This window comes from Notechis scutatus, chromosome 13 (assembly GCF_049901735.1).
Source record: "Notechis scutatus isolate UNSWTSFEM ecotype Mainland chromosome 13, rNotScu1.2, whole genome shotgun sequence".
Lineage (NCBI taxonomy): Eukaryota > Metazoa > Chordata > Lepidosauria > Squamata > Elapidae > Notechis > Notechis scutatus.
The window spans coordinates 1,608,706-1,635,163 of NC_142021.1; the positions used below are offsets into that span (position 1 = coordinate 1,608,706).

At 48.6% G+C, this 26,458-nt stretch overlaps 1 protein-coding gene across 1 annotated transcript; it reads right to left on the bottom strand.

Moving 5' to 3' along the window:
* Positions 1-25,892, bottom strand: SETD1B (SET domain containing 1B, histone lysine methyltransferase). Its single transcript, XM_026686793.2, is given in 21 exon segments — positions 1-502; positions 649-786; positions 1,800-1,919; positions 2,464-2,595; positions 3,583-3,749; positions 4,096-4,755; positions 4,758-5,702; positions 6,976-7,479; positions 8,239-8,353; positions 9,294-9,520; positions 10,248-10,335; positions 10,872-11,045; positions 11,891-12,652; positions 17,149-17,772; positions 17,775-17,866; positions 17,869-18,331; positions 21,325-21,437; positions 23,924-24,194; positions 24,710-24,808; positions 25,295-25,446; positions 25,670-25,892. Coding segments are annotated over 21 exon segments (6,105 nt in total). The 5' UTR covers positions 25,755-25,892; the 3' UTR covers positions 1-328.
* Between the last annotated feature and the right edge of the window lie 566 nt (positions 25,893-26,458).

Sequence of the window (26,458 nt, forward strand, 5' to 3'; positions counted from 1 at the left end):
TTTTCTTTTTTTTAAAAAAAATAGTGTTTTGATGTCGGAACAAAATGAGGAATTGGATGAAAATTGGATGAAAAGCACCTGCAGCATGAAAAGTCCTAGTGTGCGTGTCTGAAACCGGCGGGTCTCCAGCGGAGGACGGTGCCCAGCGGGTTGGTTTTTTTTTTTTCTTTCCCACTCTCCCATTTTTCTTTCTTTTTCTTTCTTTTCTTTCCCTACTTGGTTTCATTTTTTTCCCCTCCTCTTTTGGCAAAAAGTGCAACCCGACGCCCTCCGGATTCCGTAGCCTGGAGGCCGCCGATGCGTGGCCCACAACCGGGGTTGTTGTTGTTTAATTCAGGGTCCCTCGACAGTTCTCGGAGCCACACAAGCAGGGGATCTTGACGTCCTCGATGGGGAACTTGTAGTCGTAGGTGATCTCCTCGTTCACGCTGATGTGCTGCTTGGAGTAGATGACGATCTTCTTCTGCGACTCCACCGTGATGACCTTCGCATAGCAGTTGGGCTGCGGGGAGGGAAACCCGGTGAGGATCGATGGCCTCCGCCTCCCCAGCCCGCAACAGGAGGTTTAGGAGAAAGGGGGGGGGAGAGGGGGTCTCGCAAGACTTTCTGGAGGATCCCCAGAAGGCGCCAGAGGAAGAGAAGACTTACGTTGCAACTGTGGTTGATGAAGCGGGCGAAGTTCCCGCACTTGGTTGCGTCGATGATGGTGTCGTGGTCCACTCGGAACATGTAGCTGCTCCCAATGCCTTCGTCTTCATACCGCTTCTCTCGCATGTCAGCAATGACCTGTGGGGAGGTTCCTCAAGTCAGGCCAAAGTCTGCACTGGGGATGGATGGATGGATGGAAGGGAGAAAGAGATGGGAGGGGAGAGGAGGAAGGGAGGAAGGGAGGAAAGAAGGAAGAAAGGAAGGAAGGAAGGAAGGAAGGAAGGAAGGAAGGAAGGAAGGAAGGAAGGAAGGAAGGAAGGAAGGAAGGAAGGAAGGATGGGAGGGGAGGGAGAGGAAAGAAGGAAGGAAGGAAGGAAGGAAGGAGAGGAAGGAAGGAAGGAAGGAAGGAAGGAAGGAAGGAAGAAAGGATGGGGGGGGGGGGGGAGGGGAAGGAAGGAAGGAAGGGGTAAGGGAGAGCAGGAGGCTGATGGGACCCATGACAAAGGGCAGCTGCTGAAGGTAACAGGACTTCAAACGAAAGCCAGGGGGGGATTGCCTGTTGCCCAACACCCGACCCTTAAAACTGGCATAAGGTAAAGGTTCCCTTCACACATACGTGCTAGTTGTTTCTGGCTCTAGGGGGCGCTGCTAATCTCCGTCACAAAGCCGAAGAAGAGCCAGCGCTGTCCGAAGACGTCTCCGTGGTCATGTGGCCGGCAGGACTAAACGTGTTGGTAGGCGCACGGAACGCTGTTCCCTTCCCACCAAAGGGGTCCCTATTTTTCTACCTGCATTTTTTTAACATGCTTTCGAACTGCTAGGTTGACAGGAGCCGGGGCAAGGAACGGGAGCTCCCTCTGTGACGCGGCGCTAGGGATTCGAACCGCCAAACTGCCGACCTTTCTGATCGACAAGCTCAGCATCTTAGTCACTGACGCCGCGTCCCCAAAACTGGCATGGCCGTTCTCAAATGCAGAGTAGAGAAAAGGTCCGTGGTCAAAGTCCTGAAAGAGTCTTCAGAGCAAAGGACCAAGAAACGGGATGCTGGCGCCCAGCCGGCGGTAGGTCCGAAGTTCCTTACGTTTGACAAGGCCTGGGGAAGCCTCTGAATGTAGCAGCATCTGGGGACAGGATTACCTGGGTCAGCTTACCTGTCGGATGTTTTGGCCCACGTACTCGATCACCATCTCATCAGCAGCAATGGGCTCCATGGCAAAGAGCCCCCAGTCGTGGATGTGGCTCTTGCAGAATTTTAGCTTCTTCTTCCGGAACTGCAGAGCGGAGGAGGCAGAAGAAGACAGATGGCTAACCAAAATCCACACTGGGGAAACCCTAAAAGCTTCCTGCTAGCCATGCCAAAACCAGAGGCCGAATTTAACCCTCCAAAGGGAGAGGCGTGGACACTCTTGGAAGTGCTGAGGGCCAGCGGTCCTCGTTTTAGCGACCGCAACGTCATCGGGGCCACTGAGCAAAGTGTTTGCTAAGTGAAAGACGGGTGACGGTCGGCAGTGCGAGGACAGTGATAATAAGTTGCTTTTTCGTCACTGTCCCGCTTTGCGGATGTTGCTGAACGAGGCGGTCGCTAAAGGAGGACGGCCTGTAAGCTGTTGGGCTGCAGCCGGATTAGATGACATGGTTCTCAATTTCACTCCCTGTCCTGGAGGGATTTGTACCTTTTTGGCCTTTTTTGTTTTTTTTTAGCAGCCGGGCCTCTGCCCCCACCTAAGCCTTCCCCGTGGGGGTCCCTGTCCTCCTTCCATCAAGCTTTTCATCCCTGGGGGTGGGGACGGGGGGGGGGGGGGCTACACAACTCACCTTGAGCTGGTTGAATTTGAGCAAGTCGCTGTCGCAACTTCCGGTGAAGGAGGAGAGGAGCCTGCGCTGTTCTGATCTCCGCTCGGAGCCGGCCCGGGTGGAAACGTGGAGCTGAGCAGGGATGCTCATTCCCTGGGGGACAAAAGGGGTCGTTTCAGGGCGGGGAGATGTTGCACCTGGGGGAAGGGGGGCCTTCTCACTCAGGTAATCCTCGTGTCAGGGGTCCGGCAGTTCTCCTCATTGAAATCCCGAGTCTCGAGCCAAACTTCCAAAACTTAAGAAGGATTTATTGAGAGTTAACATGCCAGCACTGCCTGGGTGTAGCCGACTCTGAGACACATCATTCACTGTCACCCTCGACCCTGGTTTTCCCTCCACCCCCTGGGTGTATCGTAATTCATATTCTCCAATGGGACACCTCCGTAGCCCAGAGTCATCAGTCATGCTCTCCAGTTAGAATCTTTAGCAGCAGAAACTTCAGTCACCTAGAAACTATCTTTGAAAACATTTATGGAATGCAAACTGCCGCACTGCTCCCCCCTCCCTGTCTGTTGGCAACCCTAAGAAGACCATAGAAATCTTTTATGAGTTGACACCTCGACTTACGGCCACAGCTGAGCCCAAAATTTCCACCGTTAAGTCAGGCAGCTGTTAAGTAGGTTGTTCTCAACTTACAATAGCTCGTTTCGCGACCGTTCAAAGTTACAAGGACGCTGAAAAAAAGCGACTTATGACTGGCTTCTCACACTTACAGCCGGCCGTAGCCGCCTCCCCCCTGGTCATGTGATTAGAATTCGGCTGCTTCGCAAATGACTCATATTTATGACGGTTGCAACTTCCTGGGGTCATGTGATCCCCTTTTGTGATCTTTAAAGTCAATGGGGAAGCTAGGTTCACTTAACAACCGTATTACTAACTTCACAACCGCAGGGATTGACTTGGTGAGAAAGGGGTCTTGCTTAACAACAGAAATTTGGGGGGTCCATTGTGGCCGTCCTAAGTCTAGGGCCACCTGCATTGGTGTAGAATTCCTGTTCTCAACAAAATCCAAGGCAAGTGGGCTTCGAAGGGTCCAACCCCCCCCCTTCTGCTCAGAGCCCACCGGGGCAGCCCCCTTACCTGCGTATCGGTGGGAGGGTCTTCTGCAAACGCTCGGCTGTTGTTGAGGTATTTCAGCTTGTCCTTCTTGTCGATTTTGTAGTAGCCTTCACTTCGGGCACAACCGGTGACATGTTCCCGCATCCCATCGTCCCGTTTCTTCTTCTTTGGGGTGAAAAAGCTGGTTGGTAGCAGGATGTTAAGGGAAAAGTGGCAGGGGTCACCCAACGCTCCTCCCCAAAAGGAATTGTCATGCCCTTGTTGGAGTCTGATTCTGAGGGGGAGATTATCTCTGAAATTTGCCTCCCTCAAGGTAGATACCATCTCCTGGCAGAATTTAGGATTAAAAAAAAGGAGGGTGCCTCAAATTTTTTTTTTTTTGGGGGGGGGTGTCCTTTCCTGGCATTCCTTGGCCAGTGTTGTTACAAAGCAGAATTCGGTTCTGCTCCATCATGCAACGATTGGCCGATTAGCCTCGTGGTCTGAAGCTCTGGAGGCCCCACCCCACCCGCCAAACAGAGCCGCAAAGGATATGAGGGTGGTACACCCACAGCGTGTCGTTCAGCCAGTCCATGCCGTTGTCTTGCTGCAACAGGTGATCGTAGGTGATGCAGAGGAACTGGATGTCCTCTTCGTCGATCCCGCCGTTCCAGATGTCATACAGAATGGTCATCTCCTCGAACTCAGAGCGGGGCCGGAACTGGAACCGAGGGGGAGAGTAGTCGGGAGAAGGGATTTGCGGGACGTCGTCGGGCCTCTTCTTCTGGCGCCTCCACTGCTGCCTTTTGGCTTTCAGGTAGCTTTCTTCTTCTTTGAAGTCCTCGTTCCACTGGTTCTCCAGCTCCTTGAAGGGGAGCTTCTCCATCAAGACGTCAGGAGGCAGCTTCTCGTGGAAACCGTCGTTCCGGAAGTCCAAGGTGACCGCTTCCGGATCTTTGAGGGCATAGAAGCCCTCGGGATGGCTACCATATAGCTCTTTGTTCACAGGACTTTCTGCCAAGACCACTGGGATGGGAAGCAGAGGAGGAGGAGGAGGAGGAGGAGGCAGCTCTACGGGCTTGTCCGAATAGGCCTCCAACATGGGCCCCAAAGGAGAAGCTCGTTTCGGCCGGCCGGGTTTCCTTTTGATGGGGAGGACAGAAGAGGGGCTGGGCGGAGGGAGAGGGGAGAAGCCATGGGGATGTCCAGGAAGGGTAAGACGGACCTTGTGTCTGCACCGCACTCCTCTGGCGCCATCTTGGAGTCCATGAAAATGCAAGGCCGAACGGGAAGAGGCTGGCCGGGCGCTAAGTCCAAGTGGGTGTGAAAAGCTGGCACGGGGGGGCTGGCAAAGGGGATGGGGGAGGGCACGCTGTTCATGCCAGCCAGCAAGGAAGCACCGAGAGGTCCTTTGAAGACTTTCTCGTCGGGCTCCTCCTCCGACGGCTTCTTGCTCGACAGAAGGCAAGGGAGGGCAGTAGCACCAGGCTCGGGGAACGTAGGCGTGAAGGTGAAATCCCGCCCAGGGGTCCGGGGAAGGCCCCCGCTGTTGATGCCGGGGGACTGGGACGGGTACGAGAAAGGGCTGCCTGGCACCGGAGGAGAACTCAAAGTCAGGCTGCTTCCGGTGAGAGGCGCCTCGCTCCCCGGCGTGGCGGGGATGGTGTCCGTGCTTTGGGACTTGGAGAAGCTGTGGGAACACTTGGCTAAAATGTCCCGGCCCGGCGTCCGGGGCAGCTCCTCCTCTAGTGCTGTCTTGCTTGGGGCTAAGTGATCGGGGAACTTGTCCGGAAGGAGCAAGTATTCCTCTTTATGAGGTGCGACGGAAGGGGGCAGGGGAAGCGAGCAGGGTGGTATGGCGGTGAAAGGAAGCCCGGTGGACTCCAAGGGAGTCACCACTTCCCTCCCGGGAGTCCGAGGAAGCTGGTCCTCTTCCTCTTCTTCCTCCTCTTCCTCCTCAGCTACGCAGGGCGATTTGCCTTTTGCTTGGATTTCTAAAGTGCTCTCATTGGGCTTAGTAAAAAAGGAGGTCTTGTTGGACAAGACTTCTCCAAAGAGTTCCACCGGGGTCGGAGGGCGGAGGCCTTCACCCTCCTGGGCGCCTGGTTTTGGACCGTCTAGCATCTCCGGCTCCAGTTCGACGTCTGCTTCAGACTCCTCCACTGGAAGGGGAAAAAAACAACAACAGAGGCACGAAGGACCACCGTCAGGTTCTTCTTCAACGTTCTCCATGAAAGAAACTTAGCATCTGTCTGAGAAGCAGGATAGTTGTCCATGCAAATCTACCTACATTAAGCCCAGCAGGTCCATTTTCTGTAAGTAAAATGAAATATGGATTCCTCACCTTTTGCAAAAGCAATCGTACGTTTTGGAAAACCCTGTGCATTTTACCACAGCTTAGACATATCATGTCCCTCTAAGCTTAAAATTCCCCCTTTGCAAATCAAAATCAGTATTTCCACCTGAGCAAAGGCGTGTGCCTTAATTTTAAATACTGAAAGGAAGAGAACCTTGAGAAACTTGTATTTACTAGCAAAGGAGAATATTTGTAGCTCAGGGTTGAAGTGAGGGGTCCTTGGGTGTTTTCCGAGCTTGGCTGCTTTTTTGCAGATGTTTCATTACCAAATTAGGTAACCTCATCAGTGCTAATGTTCCCTAGTTTGGGTAATGAAACATCTGCAAGAAAACAACCAAGCTCAGAGAGCACCAAGGATCCCCTCAACTTATATTTATATATTATATAACTTTTATAAATAAATTTAAGATGTCGCTGGAGCTTCACCCAATTCATTAATTAGAATAGAATAGAATAGAATAGAATAGAATAGAATAGAATAGAATAGAATAGGAATAGAATAGAAATAGAATAGAATAGAATAGGAATAGAATAGAATAGAATAGAATAGAATAACAGAGTTGGAAGGGACCTTGGAGGTCTTCTAGTCCAACCCCCTGCCCAGGCAGAAAGACCCTACACCACTTCAGACAAAGGGTTATCCAACATCTTTTTTAAAACTTCCAGTGTTGGAGCATTCACAACTTCTGGAGACAAATTGTTCCACTGATTAATTGTTCTGTCAGGAAATTTCTCTTTAAGTTCTAGGTTGCTTCTCTCCTTGATTAGTTTCCACCTGTTGCTTCCTGTCCTGCCCTCAGGTGCTTTGGAGAATAGCTTGACTCCCTCTTCTTTGGGGCAGCCCCTGAGACATTGGAACACTGCTATCATTAATTAATATAGGACATTAAGATAATTAATATAGGACATTAACAATCAGCATTTATTTTCAGGTCATGCTTAAAAAAAATAAAACACCTAAGTGTTACAACCCAAGAAGTAGCCCAAAGATCAGCTTGACGGAGACCTTCAAGCCATGTGATGGCTTAGCGTGATCGGTGAACTCAGCCTGGCTGGAAAAGGTGAAGGTGAGGCCCTACCTGTCATACGCATTGGAGACAGCCGGAGCTTCTCCTCCTGAGCTCTCTCAATCACCACCAGCACATCAGCATCCAAGGACTCTTCGGGAATCTCCTGGTCCTGCTCTTCCGCTGGCCTGGTGTCTTCTTTCATCTCTTCTCCTTCTGGAGCTGAAGGTTCTGCCGGGCCTAGAGGGATGTAGTCTTCCTCCACCGGAAAGAGTTCCAAGATGGTCTCTTTTTCATCCTCGTCTTCAGGTCCTGGAGCGAGGGACTCGAGGCCCAGTTCAGCAGGCAAGATCTCCCTCTCATGCAATAGAGAGACCCCTTCGTCATCCTCCATCTGTTCCTCGTAATTTTCACCCTCTTCCTGCTCTTCTTCTTCTTCCTCCTCCTCCTCCTCTTCCTCCTCTTCTTCTTCTTCTTCATCATCAGAATCAGAACTTGTCCCGAAGTCTGAGGATTCCTCACTCTCATCGGACGACTCTAGTTCTGCTCTGGAAGAGGCAGGACTTCCTAGATCTTCTGCTGGAAGGCAAAACATTTGTGGTTCATTTTGATATTTTTGGGGGGGTTCAGAACAGACCAGAGAAACCAACATTTCTGTTGTTTTCCCCACCTAATTTTACTACCTTGCTGGACAACCTCACTAAAGAGAAAACCCCTCTGATGTTACTAATGTTACCTGAGCTAGCATCCACTATAGCATCCCAAATAATGCCTTACCTAAAAGCCCTTTTAACAATGAAATGCTCATTTCATTCGAAAACTGTGAATTTGATGATTTTGTAAGGAATAGAGGCAGGCTTCCATTTACATCTACCATTCATTGACTGACCATTCGAAGCGACAACGGTCCTGAAAAACGTGACTTGCAAAAAAAGCCACACCTATAAGCATTAAGACATCCCCACAGTCACGTGGTCAAACTCCGAGTTTCTGGCAACCCATAAGCATTTACAACAGGTGCAGCATCCCTGGGATCAGGTGATAATCATTTGCGACCTTCCCATCTGGCTTCCAATGAGCTTAACGGCCGTAAGATTCACTTAACAGCTGCAGTGACCACCGTGGCAAAAAAAAAGATTGTAAAATCGGGCGCAACTCCTTTAACGTCTTGCTTAGCAATGGAAATTCTGCAATGGTGGTCCTCAGTTGAGGACTATCTGTATAAAACTCCCTCCTTTGGTTACTCCTCCATTCAGAATGCCGTCGGCTTTTGGTAATTTTTCCCTCTTAAGTGGGTTAAAAATCAACATTTTGGCTTCTGACCAAGCCACGTACCTTCTTCAGAATCTTGATCCTCTTCCTTTTCACTGATCTGTGCTTCGGTCTCTTCTTCGTCCTCCTCCTCTTCCTCCTCTTCCTCCTCTTCTTCGTTGACATCTTCCTCCTCTTCCTTAGAAAGAAGGAATTTGGAAAGTTCAGCAAATACTCACCTTCAACCCGGGGTGAGGGGAAACACGTGGATCGAGAGCCAACATTGGGATAGAAACCTCAGCCATGACCTAATTAACAGCTAGACCCCAAAATTATGGGAGTCGGTCCGAGATATATCTCCAAGGCATCAAGTTGGGAAGAAGTAACCTAGATAAAACACAAGCACCAGCCACAGACTGGCCACCGGGTAGTCTAAGTAGCAAGGTTTTATTCTCCGAAACAGGACATTGAGGAAGAATATAAATAAAGAGAATCTTAAATCCTGCCAATTTCACTAGAAACACCTCAAAGTAAGGAGATGTTGCTTCAGGCTGTCACCCTCTTGAATCCTTACTGGCTTTTTCCTGGATGTAACTGAGGATTCTGGGATGGCCTACAAGTGATATCATTTGCCGTGTTAGTAATATACTCCTGTGGATAAAACATTCCATGAAGGGCCTACAAAGTGAAGTTTGGGGTTTGTAAGTATCAACTAAAAAATACTCCTTTGGTTTTTTTAGTTGCCAGCAGAAAGGGAGTGGGGAAAGCAGTGCATTCCTTAAATGCCTCAGATAATTGCTAGGCAGCCGAAGCTGTTGGCGCGCAAGAGTATTACCGGAGAGCATGATTGATGACTCTGGGCTATGGATGTGTCCCATAGAATATAGATCCAGGGGGTGGGAGGAAGACCAGGGTCAAGGGGGAAATGAATGCTGTATTTTAGTGTCGGCTGCACCCAGATAACGCCAACATGGCCACTCCTAATAAATCATTTTTTTTTACTCTCTGAGATGCGGCTAGAGACTTATGATTTGAATGGGGGTGGATTTGTTGAAGCCCTGACACTAAGGATCTCTTGATTCTTGCAGGACTAAGAGGTTCCTCATCCCCTGTGAAGACAACTCAGGATATAGATATACCTTATCGGACATGGATTTCATCACCCCTTCCACTTCCTCCCGTTCTGCCTCCTTTTCCGAAGAGGATTCCTCCTCCTCCTCTTCCTCTTCCTTGCCCGAGTCTTCCTCCTCTCCTTCGCTGTCCAGCTCCAGTGGCCTGGCCGGTCTTCTTCGGAGGCCCACAGATTCCGGATCTTTCCGGGAGAGCTCCAAAGCTGCATCGGGCAAGTCTCGGTCTCGTTCTGATTCTAAGTATAAAATGGATGGGTTGAGTGGAGGGAGAGAGTCAGAAACAACTTTTGCCCCCCCCAAAAAAAAATGGTAGAAAAGACACAAAAAAGCAGATTGGACCAAAGTTAGGCACCATGAGCCAAATAAAAGCCTAGAGACATGGCATTATCAGGCACATTGGTATATGGTGCGACAGCATTGCCAGTTTTGACAGGCAATTTACTAAAAATGCAGTTGGTTTGGCTTGACGGAGGTTATGTGAAAATGCTCGTCCCTGCAATACAGTCTAGGCTAGGGAGATTCACTCATTGATTTGTTTATATTTATTTGTTATTCAGCCTTTATTACTGCTTAGAAATAAGGAGGTGAATGCACACCATACTCTTTCCTCCTCCTCTTTTCCCCACAACAACCCTTGAGGTGGGTTGGGCTGAGAGAAAGCGACTGGCCCAAAGTCACCCAGCCAGTTTTTCATGCTTAAAGCAGGACGTGAACTCATGGCCTCCTGGTTTCTAGGCCAGCACTTTTAACCACTGTACATGCTTAATATTCCCAATATTCTTCCTGGGCATGTTTTCGAGATATTATCACTATGCTCTCTGCACACATTATTTGGTCATAGTTAGAGCAGTTGGGTTTAAGCTAGCCATGCCAAACGTAACCCTACTGGTTCTACTCTGATCACGGGTTAAGCCTAGCTCTAGTCTGAAGGGATGAAAGAGGAGGAAGCAAAGCCTTAGCAACCTTCATCTTCATCATCTACGGAAGTAGATGGCCGAATCCGCTTCTGGTCTCCAGCTGAGGCAGCTTCAGGTGGCTCCTTTCTCTTCACCTGTAGAAAACGGGAAATTAAATCTCTTTTGGGAAGGGGCGACTTGCTAGTTGTCTTGCCTTTGCCAAGGACAAGGCAGAAGGCTCCTTAAAAAGAGGCTGGCTACAGAAGAAAGTGAAAATAGATTTCCTGTACAAGTAATCCTCGACTTACAAATCATTCGTCTATTGACCGCAGTTAAGGTGGGCTATGACCACCACCTTCAACCCTGATCACGCTGTTCTTAAATCTGCTATGGGGCTTCTAATAATTTATCCAAAGGCTGTCTGATTCCAAGAGATGAAATCTCTGGTCATATAAGGTGCTCCAAAATTAATTGCTGTTCTGAATCGGTGGTGCTTCCTCTAAATAAGAGAGAAGCGACCACTGTTGGTTCCAACACACCCGCCAGCTGTCCATAAGAGCTAAGCAAGCAACCATTCCTTGAACAGATCCTATAATCTAGCATAAGGCCAAAGGTCAGGGAATGAAATCCTGCACTAGAAATCAAAGCAAATACCAACTCGCCATTCTTGAGATGCCAGGGATGCTCTTACCTTAAAAGATGGTAGCCGGATGGCCCCTCGCAGCCCGATGCCCAAGCCGATCCCTTCGTAGCCCAACCCTTCTCCTTTATTCCAGTTCTCCAGAAGACAGGAGGTGATGCGGTCCTTTGGTTTCGGCTTCTCCTCATCTTTATGGTCCCCAGATTTTACCGGGGTCAAAGATGCCTGGGAAAGACAGGGAAGATCTCACTTTGGGGCCAAAGGAGCCTTTTCTGCTCTATTCCTTTTCTAGACACTTGTATTTCTCTGAATAGATGCAGCCAGCTGATTTGTCTCCAAGAAGATGACCAGAGCTTCCTTGCTTACAGGATAAATTCACCATGAATAAACCCTGGGAAGCTAAACCCAGCCCTGCATAATCTGCACATCAACCTAGATTGCTGCAAATATTCCCAAATTAACTGCTGGATCTTCACTTGGTCTGGTCTGACATTCATACCTGCAAACAGGATGAGTTTTGTTCCCCAGATCCCAGTTTAAAGCTGAATATTGCCAGAATCCATAATGTTAAATTATGGTCTCCCGCAGCACAAAGCTATCTGAACCCAATCATTGATTCAAGATTGTATGTCTGAAAACAGGCTGGGGTATTCAAATACATAACATATTGAATCATACCACTGTAGAGGTAGATGATCTAAAGGTAAAGGTTCCCTTCACACATACATGCTAGTCGTTTCTGGCTCTAGGGGGCAGTGCTCACCTCTATTTCAAAGCCGAAGGGCCAGCGCTGTCTGAAGACGTCTCCGTGGTCATGTAGCCGGCATGACTAAACGCCAAAGGCGCATGGAACGCTGTTCCCTTCCCACCAAAGGTGTCCCTATTTTTCTACTTGCATTTTTTTTTTTACATGCTTTCGAACTGCTAGGTTGGCAGAAGCTGGGACAAGGAACGGGAGCTCACTCCATGACGTGGCACTAGGGATTCGAACCGCTGAACTGCCGATCAGTGTTTTTCAACCTTGACCAGTTTAAGAAGTATGGACTCCAAATCCCAGTCAAACTTCCTACCTTAGCGAGACGTTCTTTCTTGTCCCACCAATCGTCGAACGCCCGGAATGCCACCACTTCCACCATCTTCTTGTTCAAATCCCTTTTCATTATTGCTTTGAGTTCCTTCACAATCACCAAGAGGACGCCGTCCACCGTGGCCTTGTGAGGATCTTCCTTCTTGGGCTCGTAACCCGGTGGGGGGACAGAGGGGTCAAACCTGGGCAAAGGGGGCCACTGCTGACCCCGGTTCATCGCTGCCCCCATGGAGAAATGCCGGTAGGGAGGGAGGTTCACAAACTGCATCCGGTTGCTCATGAAGGGAGGATACTGGTAGGTGTTCTGCCCTTGCATCAGGCGGCTGAGCATCTGGGTTTGCATTTGGAAAGACATGGACAGCCCCCCCCACTGGTTGCCCAGGACGTTGATCATGTCCACCTGCATCACAGGAAACATTCCGGGATGGAAGGGAGGAAGAGGAGGCAAGATGTGAGGGGGAGGAACCCCTGGAGGGGTCGGGAGGGGCGGAGGGGGGACGGTAACGGCTGGGTGGGTGGGCGGAGGCGGGGGAGGAAGAGGAGGAGGCATCGGGAAGACCGTCTGGGGAGGTGGAGGAGGCGGCAGCGGAGGAAAGCCCAGCGGGGGCATCGGGATGGAAGAGGTCATCACAGCGGTGCTGCCAATGGAGGTGTTCACCACAATGTTCTTGGCACATTCCCCGTTGGCCGATTCACTCATCTCATCGTCTGAGATCTCCATGTCTTCCCCGGAAGACTGATGACACTGGGAGGGAGGGAGAAAAGGAGGAGAAAGGGCCACCTTAGAGCAGATCAGTGAACAGTTCACGAAGATAGAGGACCTTCAAAGCTTACCCAAAGTGGTCTTCCTAACGCCCTAAATACATAAATGAATGATGCCACTGAAGGTACACCTTGGCCCGTTTTGCTTTGAAAGATACTCCAACTGGCGGAGTCGTTGAACGTAACCTTACGGGGCAGCGTAAATTTTAAAAAAAGTGTTTTGCTATGAGATGTGGGTTACTAAGAGAGTCATCCAGTCGCTAAACTGAAGAATAAAAGCAGTTCAGAGAAATCTCCAATCTGGGTTTAATCAAGACGACTTTGAGGGAAGTGTGACCACCAGATGGCGCTGCTTGCAAAGAGTGAACTTTATATTCTGCAGCGTTTCTTCAGCAGCCTGGAGCTACAAGGGAGATGAGAGGTTTGCAGTCGACGGAGGTCTTCCTACTGGTGTAAGTAAGAATCTCCTGTGGCGTCAACCTTGTAGGAAGGTCTCCAAAGTAAAAGTAAAAGACCTCCAAAGAACCTCTTCGGGCGTTGACCTTGTAGGAAGGTCTCCAGAGTAGAAGACAAAGGAGATCTCCAAAGGAGAAGACTCACATATTCTCCCATCTTTACTCTAAAGCAGTGCGCCCAGCCTGTGCTATTTGGAAACCTTGGGAGCTGAGCATGGCTCCTCGTTGGGAAAGCTGCACTAAAGTGTAATTATAATGAAGTATTTTTAGAAGATAGGAGAGCACAAAAAAAACAGAATTGGAAACCACCAACTACTCCAAACCCAACTCTACTTTTGCAAAGTTTTGATGTCTCAAGCCATTGCTTGAGTGTAAAGCACAATCAAGGGGAAGTCAGCTTGAAAATCAACGCAATCCAAAAACTGTAAAAGAAAAGAAAATTTCAAAAGGCCTGTTAGTTTGAAAATCCCCTTTGGATAAGTTCAGGAATTTCAATCTGAGCTGCATTCACCACGAAATAGAAGCTCCTTTGATTTTTTTTTTTTTTTTTAAATGTAAATGTGAGACCAATAAGATTCACTTTCTCCCCTTTCAATCCTCTTTCAAGAGCCGAACACACAGAATCTAGTGAGAAAATTTGCCTCTTTGTAGAAAAAAAGAAACACTGTAGAGACCAGAGGCCCAAAGCCTGCAGCGTTCCCACTTTTTAACCCCGTTCTGCAATTTGGGATTCAGATGCCTTTCTGATCTTGCAGATGTCATTCTTATTTACCTTATGACCCAATCTAGATCAATCCATCTCTTTTCCCAAAGCTTCCTCTTCACTGACAAGGTGGCAATCTAGAAGATGAGAGCACACATCCCTGACATATTTAGCATTGATCAACTGGGGCCCCAGGCCAGAGAAACACCTTCGGACAGTAACCTGTGAAAAACGGTCGTGAGTCACACTTTTCAGTGCCAATGTAACTTTGAAGGGTCACTAAACAAACTGTCGTAAGTCAAGGACTATCTGTATTGAGTAAAATGTGTACATGATTAATAGCAGCAGTGAGAAAAATCAGGCTTGGGATTGTCAAGAGCAGATGGGATTGTCAAGAGCAAATGGGATTGTCAAGGGCAGAGACTTTACGTGTTTTTTCTCAGCCGAGCATCCTAGTCTTTTGTCCCAGGCCTACCTTTACCTGTGCTAAGAAATCTACGGGCAAGGAAAACCCCATTGGTTGACACCTGTCACCTGCCAGAGACCGAGACCGGTGCCTAGTACAGGAACAGCTGCAAATCCATCCAGATGCTTGTTAAGAGACAAAACGGGCACCTCGCCAGGAGGAGAGAAAATTGAACAACACGGGGTTTCATTTACGCTGCTTTATTCAATTCTCGCAGGAGGGAAATTTAAGCTGGTCTTCGGAGACGCAAAGAATGGAGCGAGCTCTTCTCCGGGGAATTGCAACTCGCTCCCCAGACTACACGGGGTTGTAGAGAAATGCCGGGGTGGTGTGTGTTTGTGCCACACCACCTGACAGGCTCAGGTGCTGCTTTGTAATGAGTGCCCGCCTCCCACCAGGAGGACTTGGGGGGGGGGGAGGACAAATGAGAAGACTTGAGAAGAAGGAAACCCAAAAAAAGATCTAACGTCAACACCAGGGATCCATAAAAGCCACAACAACATCCCTTGGCAAAAAACGCACCAGCTTGGAAAGCCACAGAGCTAAATCAAGACACATCAGCACTAAGGAGGTACTGTTGTCTGCAATCCCAACTGCCTTTCTAATCTTCAGCGTCTTTGTAGTTATATTAGCTCAGCTCAATAAATCAGAAGAAGACAGTGCACCATTGAACGGGTTAATTAGGAAGAGCTGGCAAAATGTTTTCCAATTAAGAACATATTTTTGGACCAGTTATAAACAAGAACGATAGGAGAGACCAACAGAGGAATGCCTTTAGCTGGAGAAGGAGAAGAGAAGAGAGACAGGAGAAAGAGGAGGAGAAAGGGAAAGAGAAAAAGAAAGAGAATTTAACTCAGTAGCCGGGACAAAAATTATGTATATATGGGTAGTTCTCGACTTAACAAGGGTTTGTTTAGTGACTGTTCAAAGTTACCAGGGCACTAAAAGAAAAGTGATCTCTTGTGATTCATTTGTCACACTTACAACCATCGCGATCAAAATTCAGGTGCCTGGCAATTGGACTCAGATTTATGGACTCATATAAAGGAGCTCTGTGCCGCAGTGGTTAGAGTGCAGAACTGCAAGCTACTTTCTGCAGCCAGCTGCCTACAGTTTGGCAGTTCAAATCCCACCAGGCTCAAGGTTGACTCAGCCTTCCATCCTTCCAAGGTGGGTGAAATGACGACCCAAATTGTTGGGGGCAATAGGCTGATTCTCTAAACCGCTTAGAGAGGGCTGGAAAGCACTATAAAACGGTATAGAAGTCTAAGTGCTATTGCTATGGCAGTGGGAAGTGCCCTGGGGTCATGTGATCACCACTTTTTGGACCAGGAGGAAGCCAGGCTCACTTAACCAACCTTGTAACGAACTTAACAACCACAGGGATTGACTGTGGCAAGAAAGGGGCAAAGCGCACTTAACAAATGTCTCGCTTAGCATCAGAAATGTGGGGCTCAGTGACAGTCCTAACTTCGAGGACTACTTGTATAATTCTGCAACGGGAAAGACAGAGACCCATGGAGGTGAGATGAGCCAAGGATTACAGGAGAAAAGGCAAAGAAAACCACAGGCCAGGAAGGATGGTAGAAGGAGAAGAGAGAAGGCTTGGGTTTCACGATCCTTTTATATATCCAAGGGACCTGCAATGGGAATAAATCCCATCCCATTCAATCGAGGGATAAATACAGACTGAACCTGACTCAAGAGTTGTAAACGTTTCAAGCCCTCTTCTTTCAGCCACAGCCACAGGTGCTTAGCTATTTATTACACAACCTCTTGTAAAAACAGGTAAACTCCTTTCAAAAAGCCATTCAAGAAGAGATTCAAAAGCATTCACTGTCCAATGGATCAACTGCTTCCGGAAATAAATTGGCATTCCAGGTGACCCAAAAAAAACCTGCTCCAGGGATGAATGCGACTCCGCGAGAGAAGTGTGATCATTGCAGGATGGAAAAAAACCAGAAGCATTTTTCTGCTAAATTCCAACCAGCTGACACAGAGAGAAGGGAATTTCCCTCACACGGCTTACGATAGCATTGGCTGGGATTATTTTTTTATTTCCAATATCAGCAAATCAGTGTCTTCGTGCATAAACAGAGTAATTCCTTTTCTTTTTTCCCCCTCCCCTCCAATCTCCGGTGTAGCCTATGATCGTTTCCGAAAGGATATGATATCCAAGCGGGATAAAAGATCCGGTTCTACAAATCGAACATCTTGTGCGTTGTAAAGCGAACGCAATCCACGCTTATTACTACATTGGTAATCCTCGATTTACGACCACAATTCGGACTGGACCTTCTATTGCAAATAAGAGAACTGGTCCTAAATACCATTTTTCAAGTATCATTGTAACTTTGGTCTTCAAATGAATGATCGTTAAGTCGAGGAACACCTGCACACCCTTGGGGGCAGGTTCCAATCGATTTCTCAGACAAGGTTGAAGGTCTGCAACTCCCACCAATACAGGTCAACTTACAACCACTTGTTTAGTGACTGTTCAAAGTTACAAGGCACTGAAAAAGGGACTAATAACCATTGTTCACACTTACAGCCGCTGCGGCATCCCGGTGGTCACGTGATCCAAATTCGGGCGCTTGGCAACGGACTTGTATTTATGACGGTTGCTGTGCCCCCTTTTGCAACCTTCTGACAAGCGAAGTCAACGGGGAAGCCAGATTCACTGAACCACCGCCTCCCTAACTTCACAACTGCAGTGGTTCACTTAACAACCGTGCGAGAAAAGTAAAAAACAAATGGGGCAAAACTCACCAAACCAATGTCTCCCTTAACGACGGATATTCTGGGCTCCCCTGTGGCCCTAAGCCGAAAGGCTACCTGCACATCTGCTCCCTTACCTCTTCCATGTTTTCCAGCACGGGGCTGCTGCTGACAGGCGGCGTTTCTTTAACCTCCAAGGGCTCCGATTTGGACGCCCTGCTCAGCTGGTCCACAGGGGTGACGCTCGCCTCGCCAGCCCCTCTCAAGTTCTGGCAGGCGGAAGCTACCCCGACGATGGGCTCGTCGTCATCCGAATCAGGCAACGGGGTCGGGCTGATGTCTTCCAAGCCGGTGCTGGAAGGGCGTGAGGAAGGGGTTTGCGCTCGATAGCTGGGCTGCGAGTTGGGGATCGGGGAAAGCTGGGAGGAGGACGAAGAAATGGGGCTGCCTTCCATTTGGATCTCATTGTCCGAGTCGTGCTCGTTGAGAAAGTAGAGTTTTGTTCTCTGCTCTTTTAAAAGCATTTCGATCCTCGAGTCCAAACTGTTAGGTTGACTTTCCGACTCTACCGTCGGGGTGCCGGGCGTCTCGCTCCCTTCTGGAGTCTGGCCGAAGGACGCCCCGACAGAGGGCTCGTTAAGACTGTCGGGCTCCGGGGGCGGCGGAGGAGGGAGAGGAGGGGGCTCCTCCGGTTTGTCCTTTGCTGGGACAAATTCCGCCGGAGGAGCTGCGCTACTTTCGACGGTCACCTCGGCGGGAGGTAGGGCGGGGGCCGCCGGTATTCCACTTCCCGGGACGTTTGGGAAAACTGGGGCTCTTCAGGCTGGGGGTACGTGGCTGGGGCTTGGTAGGGGAGAAGGTGGACTTGTACGTCGAAGCACCTGAGTGACTCACGGGGGACGCCTGGGGATATTGCACCGTTTCCGGCTGATGGGACTTGAAGGCGCCGAACTGGTGCTCGGAGCCTCGGAAAGACCCGGCTGAGTTATGCACATAGTGGTGGCCCTGGCGGCGGTTATAAGCGTCCGTGAATTTCGTTTCGTGCCTCCGGGATTTGTAGCCGGAGTCCTGTCCGAAATGGTAGGCCGGTGTGGTCTGTCGACTGGAGTAGGCGGAGTCCTGGGAAAAGGGGGTCCCCAGGCGTGGGGTCAGAGGCGTTCCTTGGGACTGGGGGGTGAACTGGCTGTAGGAGTTGGGGGTGTCCTGTCGACAACTGGAAAAGGCTGTGTCGTGGGAGAACGGGGTGCTGCTGTTTGGGGTGGTGGAGGATCCAGCCGAAGAAAGACCGCTGTCCTTGAGCCGTTTCAAAGTATCGGCCAACTGCAAAAAATAAAATAAAAAATAGGCAAAGGTAAAGAACAGGTGAGACCTATTAGAACGGGGCTCTCCAACTCTTTGGCAACTTTAAGACTTGTGGACTTCAACTCCCAGAATTCCACAGCCAGCAAGTACAAACTACGTGTCCTCATAGTATGGTTCCTCTCTCCCCTTGGGCGGGGACTGAGCTGCGGGTCTTGCTTAGCTGGCAACCCTGCTTGAATGGGCACCTGCCAAATCTCACTGAGGATGTCACCTGACCTGCATGAAATTTGTCTTCGATGCCGAGAAGGAAACACAGCCCTGGCACAAAACGTTCCTGACGCTAAAGTCACTCTTTCCTCTAATCTATTCATCTCTCTCTCTCTCTCTCTTTTTTTAAAATCCTGTGCAGAATTAAACCCACTATTTATTTATTTTTTTAAAGCTAGGGTTTCGATAATAAAATATCAAGAAGGCACAGCAGGGTCAGTGGCATTTCTCCAGATATGGATTGTTAAGAATCGGAAGAGCAGCTGCCAGTGATTGCTGTCAATTAAAATTTACTTTGACATCTTCAGCGAAATGAAAAGGAAACTTTCAAAACGGGATGGATGCTAAGCATTGCATGAAATATACATGGAGTGTGTACACAAACACACACACACACACACACACACACACACACACACACACTTACTGGATTTACCACCACAAGCAGGCCTGGGATTTCTTTTGTGAGGTTGAATTGGAGCAGGTTTTACCATTTTTACAGTGGCCATTAAACGAACCACATGGTCCATTAAGTGAATACAGCTTCTCAATGGGACAGGGCTTTTTAAGTGGAAATTGGCAAATAAGGGTCCCAAATCATGATTACAGGACATTGCAAACAGTGATAAATGTGCAAAGTTGCCAAGTGCCCATATTTGTGATAATGTGCAACAGTTGTAAGTATAGCTCATTTGTTTTTTATTCCCCAAGGCTATTGTAACTTTGAATTGTCACTAAACAAACAGTTGTAAGTCAAGAACTACCAGTATACACACACGCATACGATCAACCCCCTATATACAATCTACATATGTCTCGTACAGTGGCAGCAGGAATCAGTCTTGAAACTCAAACATTGAAATGGGCAGCCATATATATTGAAATAAATAAATGGGTAACCACTAGGACACGATCAATAAAACCCAATCCTATAAAGAAACAGGGCCCCAAGAACCTGTGGAGTCCAGGAAAAGGGTCTTAATATTCAGTGCCCCTGAATCTGGCTGTTCAATGGAAGGATGTTTATAAAGCCTGGCGAGAAAGATTGCTCTGAAATTCCTTTGCTTTGTAAGAAAACCCAGGGGGAGCTGCTTGATCAGGCTGGATTCTGAGCTCAGCATCAGGAATGTGAAATGTCCTTCTCAATTCTGGATCAATTAAACTCTACAAAAAAGAGGCTAAGGGAAAGGGAAAAGAGTTGGGCAACTGTAACAGGTTTTAAAAAAAACCCAACAACACAATGTTTCCTCTACAATTCTGAATAATGGCTGCAGAAGAAACACTGATGTATTTAAAAAAACAAACCTCTGCAGAAATTGCAAAAGTCAGTGATTCTGTATCCCAACAAGAGATGATGCTTCAAACAGAGGAACTATGTGCAGAAATTGCTCAACAAAGTTCAGTTTTCACAGTTTTTTTTTTTTAAAAATCAAACTTCCAAAACGAAAGCTGGAAACAAAAGTAATAAAGGAAAGGGCACCATCCTAAACCAACTGTTGTTTTGCATACACTGGCCTGACTGAATAAAATTATGCTATTTATTTAGTTGGAGATGAAAGACTGAAGAAAAGGGGAAGACAGTGCTGAAAAGAGGCATTTAAAATTCTAGGCAACAGGTGCTTCCATCAAGGAGGGAGCCGGCTTCCCAGGAAACCTATCCTGAACATGGATAGTTTTAAAATATTCATTTAAATTCTTGCTAGACAAAAGTGAATGCTCACAATGGATGGAAGCTCTTTATACTTAGTTAAACGCCAGTTTAATCTAAATGATTTAAAAAGGGTTAGCCGATGGAAGAAGGAATTCTGATTAAACAAAAAAAGCAAGTGATACCTCCAGGAAAAACACCTATTTTTGTTTTCTTAGCATCTGGTTGTGGCGTTTTGCAGGACTGGCTTTCTTTGCATCCCTTGTCCAAATGCATAGGGTCAAACTTCAATTATTAACATTACTTCAAGACAGTTTTTTTTTCTCTGTCCTGCCCCGATTTCAAAATCGGACTAGGTGACTTCTTAAGCGGCTTTCACAAACCTATTTCCATTGAAATCGGTTAAAAATGTGGAAATGTAGGTCTTTCACCTCCTTAACTGGGATGAAGCTTTGTTTCGACCTGGGCACGGGGTAAAATCAAAGTTTGTGGCTTCCATCAAAGGTCCCTGCTTCAATCACCCAAAAGCAGATTTCTAAAATAAGCCGTCAAAATCCAATTTTATCGTGGTCAACTGGCCAGATATAGAAACCACAAGAAATGGACATCAGGGACATATCACACTGTCAGAAGGCCTTCTGACTACTCTCTGTTAACTGCAACAGGAGCTCCGAAGAAACTCAGCAACTTTCAAGACGATTTCGACAAGTCAGTCATATAAACGGTTAAGTTCACATGGAATGTACAAGGCTACTCTGGATGTTGTGAGAGTCACTTGGACTGAGAGAGGCAGATACAGAAATGGGATGAATAAAATACAATGAATTTTGTTAGGGAATGAAATATATACTTTAAATCAATGTCAAATGTGGCCCCTTAAAGATGTGTTCAATGTCCAGAATTCCCCAGCATGTCTATTCCAAAGTTTGACGGCCGAAAGGAAAACCAGAACTAATGGGACATCAATCTCAGTCATGTCATTCTTGAGTCAGGCAGGCAGACAGGCCAGTATATCCAAATCACAGTTTGCTCTTCAACAAAGCTCTTTCTTCTTAGCCTGGAGCATCACTTAAAACGAACCAAGTTCCAAACCTACCTGCAGGGTCTCACTGAGGGTGGGGGACGCGTCTTGTTCATTCTCCACTGGCAAAGTCTGCGGTGTGTAGAGCCCGTTCACAAGGAGCTCATAAAAATGCATGCGCTTCTCACCTGGAGAGGTAACAAAATGACTGTTAAAGGAGGTGGATGGGCCAATGTCGACTCTAGAATGACCTAGAACCCTCGAGTCTTGCCTTAAGTGGAGAAAGCAACTTTCTTCTGTGTGACAGTCAAGCGGAGGGGGGGGGGTTATCTAAATGGCAAAAATAATGACTGACAAGTCACCAAAATAATGGCACAATGCTTCCTCTATTCACGGAGAAGGAAGTTATCTTATTGTAATGGCCGAGATCTACCCCATGTTCAGGTCTGGCAGGTCCAGAATGTCAATTGTTGAGAAGAGAATTAGGGAATAATCAGAAGCTTCCTCCCTGCTCCCATCTCTTGCTTCTGAGCTTATCCAAAGGGGCTACTAGATTAGCCTTGCTCTTGTTCTTGCAATCCCAATGCAGTGGGGTGTGAAGTTGCAAGTACTTAGCATGACTATCTTAGTTAATCTGATCAGAATTCTTGCGGGAGAGGCCCATCACACGGGCTGAGGGACTGAAAAGTCATTGCATAGATCACCTAGTGAACTCTTGACTGAACTGAAGTCTTCTGGGAACACCAGTAACACTTAAGCTTCTACCCCACCTTATCACACTCAATTATGAGACAAGATTGTGCAATTTCACTGGGCAGGTTACCGTCTCAGTTACACCAAAAAAATAAATAAATCGAAGTATCACTAGGTAGGCCTTATTATCTCAGTATCAGCAACAGCAACACTCTTAGTATACGCTAAGATACAAATTTCACCTTAAATGACTCACAGTTAAAGTTACAACACTTTTAAGATCTCTGGGGTTATAGTCTTCAGAGTCCAACATTTAAGCATTATGCACTCTCTTTAACACTGAACATCACATAATTAACTAAAAAGTATTGGATATGTCAGAATCCAAAGAGGAAACAATTATTTTAAAGGCTAGTATTTATATAGAAACCTATAACTTCATTTTTATTAGCAGTAAGCGGTCAAAACGCGTGCAAAATACTAATGTTGAGTTTTCATACAATAGCAGCCTGAAGTTTCAAGCAATTAAGTAGGAATTATGAAGATTTCACATTATTTTCATTTAAAGCCAGAAAGACTTCAGGCTACAATCGCTCATCAGTAAATGTTGTTTAACTCACTGGAATTACTTCAAACTAATAAAGTTAGGGTTGGGCTGGACTGAAAATATTAGAAGCTCAACTGATGTATCACAAAGTACTCGGGGCAAAGCAGAAATCACAGATGGTGATATCGTTTATTGATCATGTCATTAGGCAGAATTAATACAATGGTGCCTCAAAAATAACGTGGAAAGTACACTCAATAGCAAAGCCGTCTACCTGACCTATATTTCTTCTTCATTGATCAATCCATTTTTTTTTCTAACATGCATGTCTGAATCCTCTGGTCACAACACGGGTAAAAAAATATTTTACTTCCGCTGCAATTCAGTGAACTGGATCAAAACTGTGTTCCAGCATTTAGCACTGAAAACAAAACGCAGTTTCAAACTTTAGCACAAACACTTTTAAAAATATATTAAAAAATATATTAAAAAATAAAAATTTCAATGTCCTGAAACAAGGCCTTTGTTTACATAGGCTTTTCAACCCTTTTGCTCCAAAATGAAGCATTCCCCCCCCCCCCCCTGCTTTTTAAACAGATTCTCCTGTTTCTCAGGGAAACAAGTTACATGTTATATATGAAAGTAACAAATTGGCCTGAATGATTGAAGTATGTTTCCTTGCTGCAGGCCATAAAGAAGAAGGGGGGGGAAAAACAGCAAGAAAATAAATAAATCAAACTATTCCTTATCCACTTAGGAATTATATAAACCATTTCATTCATCCTTGGTTGCTTTCCTTATGCCTAGCAGGGCCAGCACTCCAGACTCTCAGCTGGGAAGGAATAAGGGTATACTGTCTCTTTAAGAGACAAGGCAAGGAATATTTTTGCAGTCCTCTTTAAGAATATACTGAGTTCCACAATACAGGGACAAGATAAAAGGAAGTGCTGTAATCCCCCTTGCAGGGGATAAACCTTCCAGATTATTTTCTCAGACATTTTCCTAAAGGGAATTCACCCACCCCCACCATTTTTTAAGGGCAAAGCCTACTTGGGTCCCAGGAGTGCAAGGAAAGAGGTGGGGAGGGGGCAGCATGGCAAGCGGTGGGTCAGCAAGAGTAAATGAGTGAAAGTGAGCCGATGGCAGCATTTGCTAAATTACAGGCCTGTCTCTTAGCAACCGACAACACATTCAACTCCACGTGACAACAAGCAAGGAGACACAGGGGTGTGTGTGAGAAAGAGGGTGGGAGGGAAGGAGGGACAGCCATTTAACAGTCACCCCCTTTTAATTAATGAACAGCCCTCCTCGAGATCTGCAAACGAAAGAAAAAAAAAACCCTCCAGGATAGGAGCGAAAGGTAAGGAAAGAAAACCCAAGCAAGATGGAGGAAAGACTTGCATCCAGTGGGGAGGGAGAGGGGGGGTGTCCCACCTTTTGTATCCAGCTGCACGTGGATGATATTCCCCATGACGGAAGTGTTGTGCAAGTGCTGAACGGCTTCCCGGGCGCCTTTGACGGTGGCAAAGATGACTTTGGCGATGCCCAGGTGCTTCCTGTTCTTGGGGTTGTACAAAATTTCCACCTCTTCCACCTCCCCGTATTTTTTGCACATGTCGGTCAGGAAGTTTTCACGGATGTTGTCGTTCAGCTTGGCGAAAGTGACTTGCTTGGGGGGCACGGGCCCCACGTAAAACTCATCGATCTGGAGGTTTGGTTCATGGGGGGGGGGGGAGGAGGAGGAGGAGGCGGCAGAGCCCAGGACACGAGGGATGGGGAGGGGAGAGGACAGAAGGACGAGGGAGGGAGGGAGGGAAAGAAAAAACAGGGATGGGAGTCAGTTTGGTGGGAAGCATGAAAGTTTAAGACGCTTCTCTTGAAAGGGAGAGCAAAATGAAAGTTTAAGACGCTTCTCCGGAATGGGAGAGCCGTTCCCAGTCGTCTGAGGTGCGAGAGGTTCAATGCAAACTCCCACGTTGCTGCTATCTCTGCTATCTCCCCTGCCATGCCTTGTTTACACAACAACTGACAATCTGGGAATGCCTCAATCCGGCCAACTTTTGACAAACAGCCGCTCAACTTCTTCACCTGGCTTGCCTTTGGCTACGCTAAGTGCTCCACGAGCAACAAGAAAGCCCGAAGAGAGGAGGTTACACAGACTTCAAGCCAACAGTAGCCCCAACACCACCACCAAAAGAGTCCCGCTCGGTGTCTCTCTACCTTAAATTTCGGGACGGAGAGTTCCAGTTCTTTCGTTTTGGTCCAGATGCGTCCGATCCTGGGGTCTTCCACGCACTCCACGGGGGCCAGACTGGGGTTCTGCAAAAAATAACAACAATAACAATAATAATAATAATAAAAATCCATGGAAAAGCAGCAAGGGGATATTGCTCACTTCCCAAAGAGCCAGCAAGTAGCAATCTGATCTTTGCCATTAGAGCAAAAAAACTTTTACCCTGCAGAATTGCAAAGCAAGGAAGCTGAAGGACAGATTTTTTTTAAGGGGGGATTTTAGATGCAGGAGGGGGAGATGAAGGAGCTGGGGTCCCCCAGCCAGCAAAAGATAGCTGCAGCTTTTGCTTTTTCCTGACAGGCTACATTAGGTCAGGGGGTGTAACTTCAGTCTCTTTGCTGGCTGTTTCCTAGTGAGCTTTTTCTCCCCCAGGACGTCAAGAAAGCTCTCTGCGCTTCCCTGGAAAGAGGTTTTTTGGGGGTTGTGGAAGAGAAGGGGGGAGAAGGCATGCATAGGTTAGGGTAGCTTTCTTGTCTCTCCCCCTGCCCCTGGGGACACCCCCCCCCCCTTACAGGAATGCTGAAGTGCTGCCCATCGTAGCGGTAGAGTTTGTGCTGCCCTTTCTTCAGCGCCGGGTCAATAATCAACTTGTAACTTTTCCAGTGGTGGTTTTTCTTCTCGGCCGAGGGACCCGCCGGACCGCTCTCCATGCCGTTGATCCAACCTGGGGAACGGGGGGAGAGGGAGGGAGGGTGAGCCCCGGAGTTAGAAGGGGGTGGCGGGAAAGGAGAGAAGGAGAAAGAGGAGGAAGGGAGCCAGGGCCCCCGCCGCCGCCTGGCAGCCCCGGCCAGCCGGGCAAAAGCGGCGCCGCTGCTGCTCCTGCTGCTGCTGCCGCCCCATCGGGGCCGCCGCCGGGGGGGAAGGAAGGCAGGGGCAGCGGCGCTCACTTGAACTCAGTTTGCGGACCGGCTCCTCGCTCGGCTTGGCTCGGTCCGCCGCCGCCGCCGCCGCCTTGCTCTCTTTGAAAGACATTGTCCGCCGGGCCGATCGTCCGTCCGCGGGCCGGGAGAGGCCGCCGCCTCCGCCGCCACCGCCTCGGCCTCGGCCGCCGCCGCCGCTCCTCCTCCTCCTCCTTCACACGGGGCCGCGGGCTCCCTTCCGCGGGGCCGGGGCGCCTCCTGCCGCCTGGGCGCTTTTCCTCCGCTTGGCGAGCCAGCACATATTGTGTGTGCGCGCTGCCCGCCTGCCTCCTTCCTTCGGCGGCTGCTCAGGCATCCCACAATTCTCCGCCAGGGAGCTGGGCGAATGGCTAACCGCCCTCCGCCGAAGGCACATTCACGGCAGCTGCGCCGCGCCGCGCAGCCCCCCGCCCGCCGGCCCCGCCGCCCCCGCGCGCCCCGCCCCGCCCATAAAGGCCCGGGCTTTTCCCCCGCCCCCGCCAGACCCCCGCCCGCCCCGCCCGCCCGGGCCCGCGTGGAATCTGCCGACTAGCTTTACCTAAAGGAGGGGAAGCGGGGCCCGGGCCGGACAAGACCCGCCGGGGATCGGGGTGGCGGCGGCGGCGGCGGCGGTGGGCGAGGAAAAGAGGGGGCTCCGGGGGCAGAGGATGAGATTGTGTGGGGGGCTGTGGGGGTGGGGGGACACGTTTGAGACTGGGGGATCCCCCCTCCCAGGCTTGGCAGGGATCCGAGGCGCTCAGCGGCCCTTCCCTTCCCCGGCGGGCGGGGCAGGAGGAG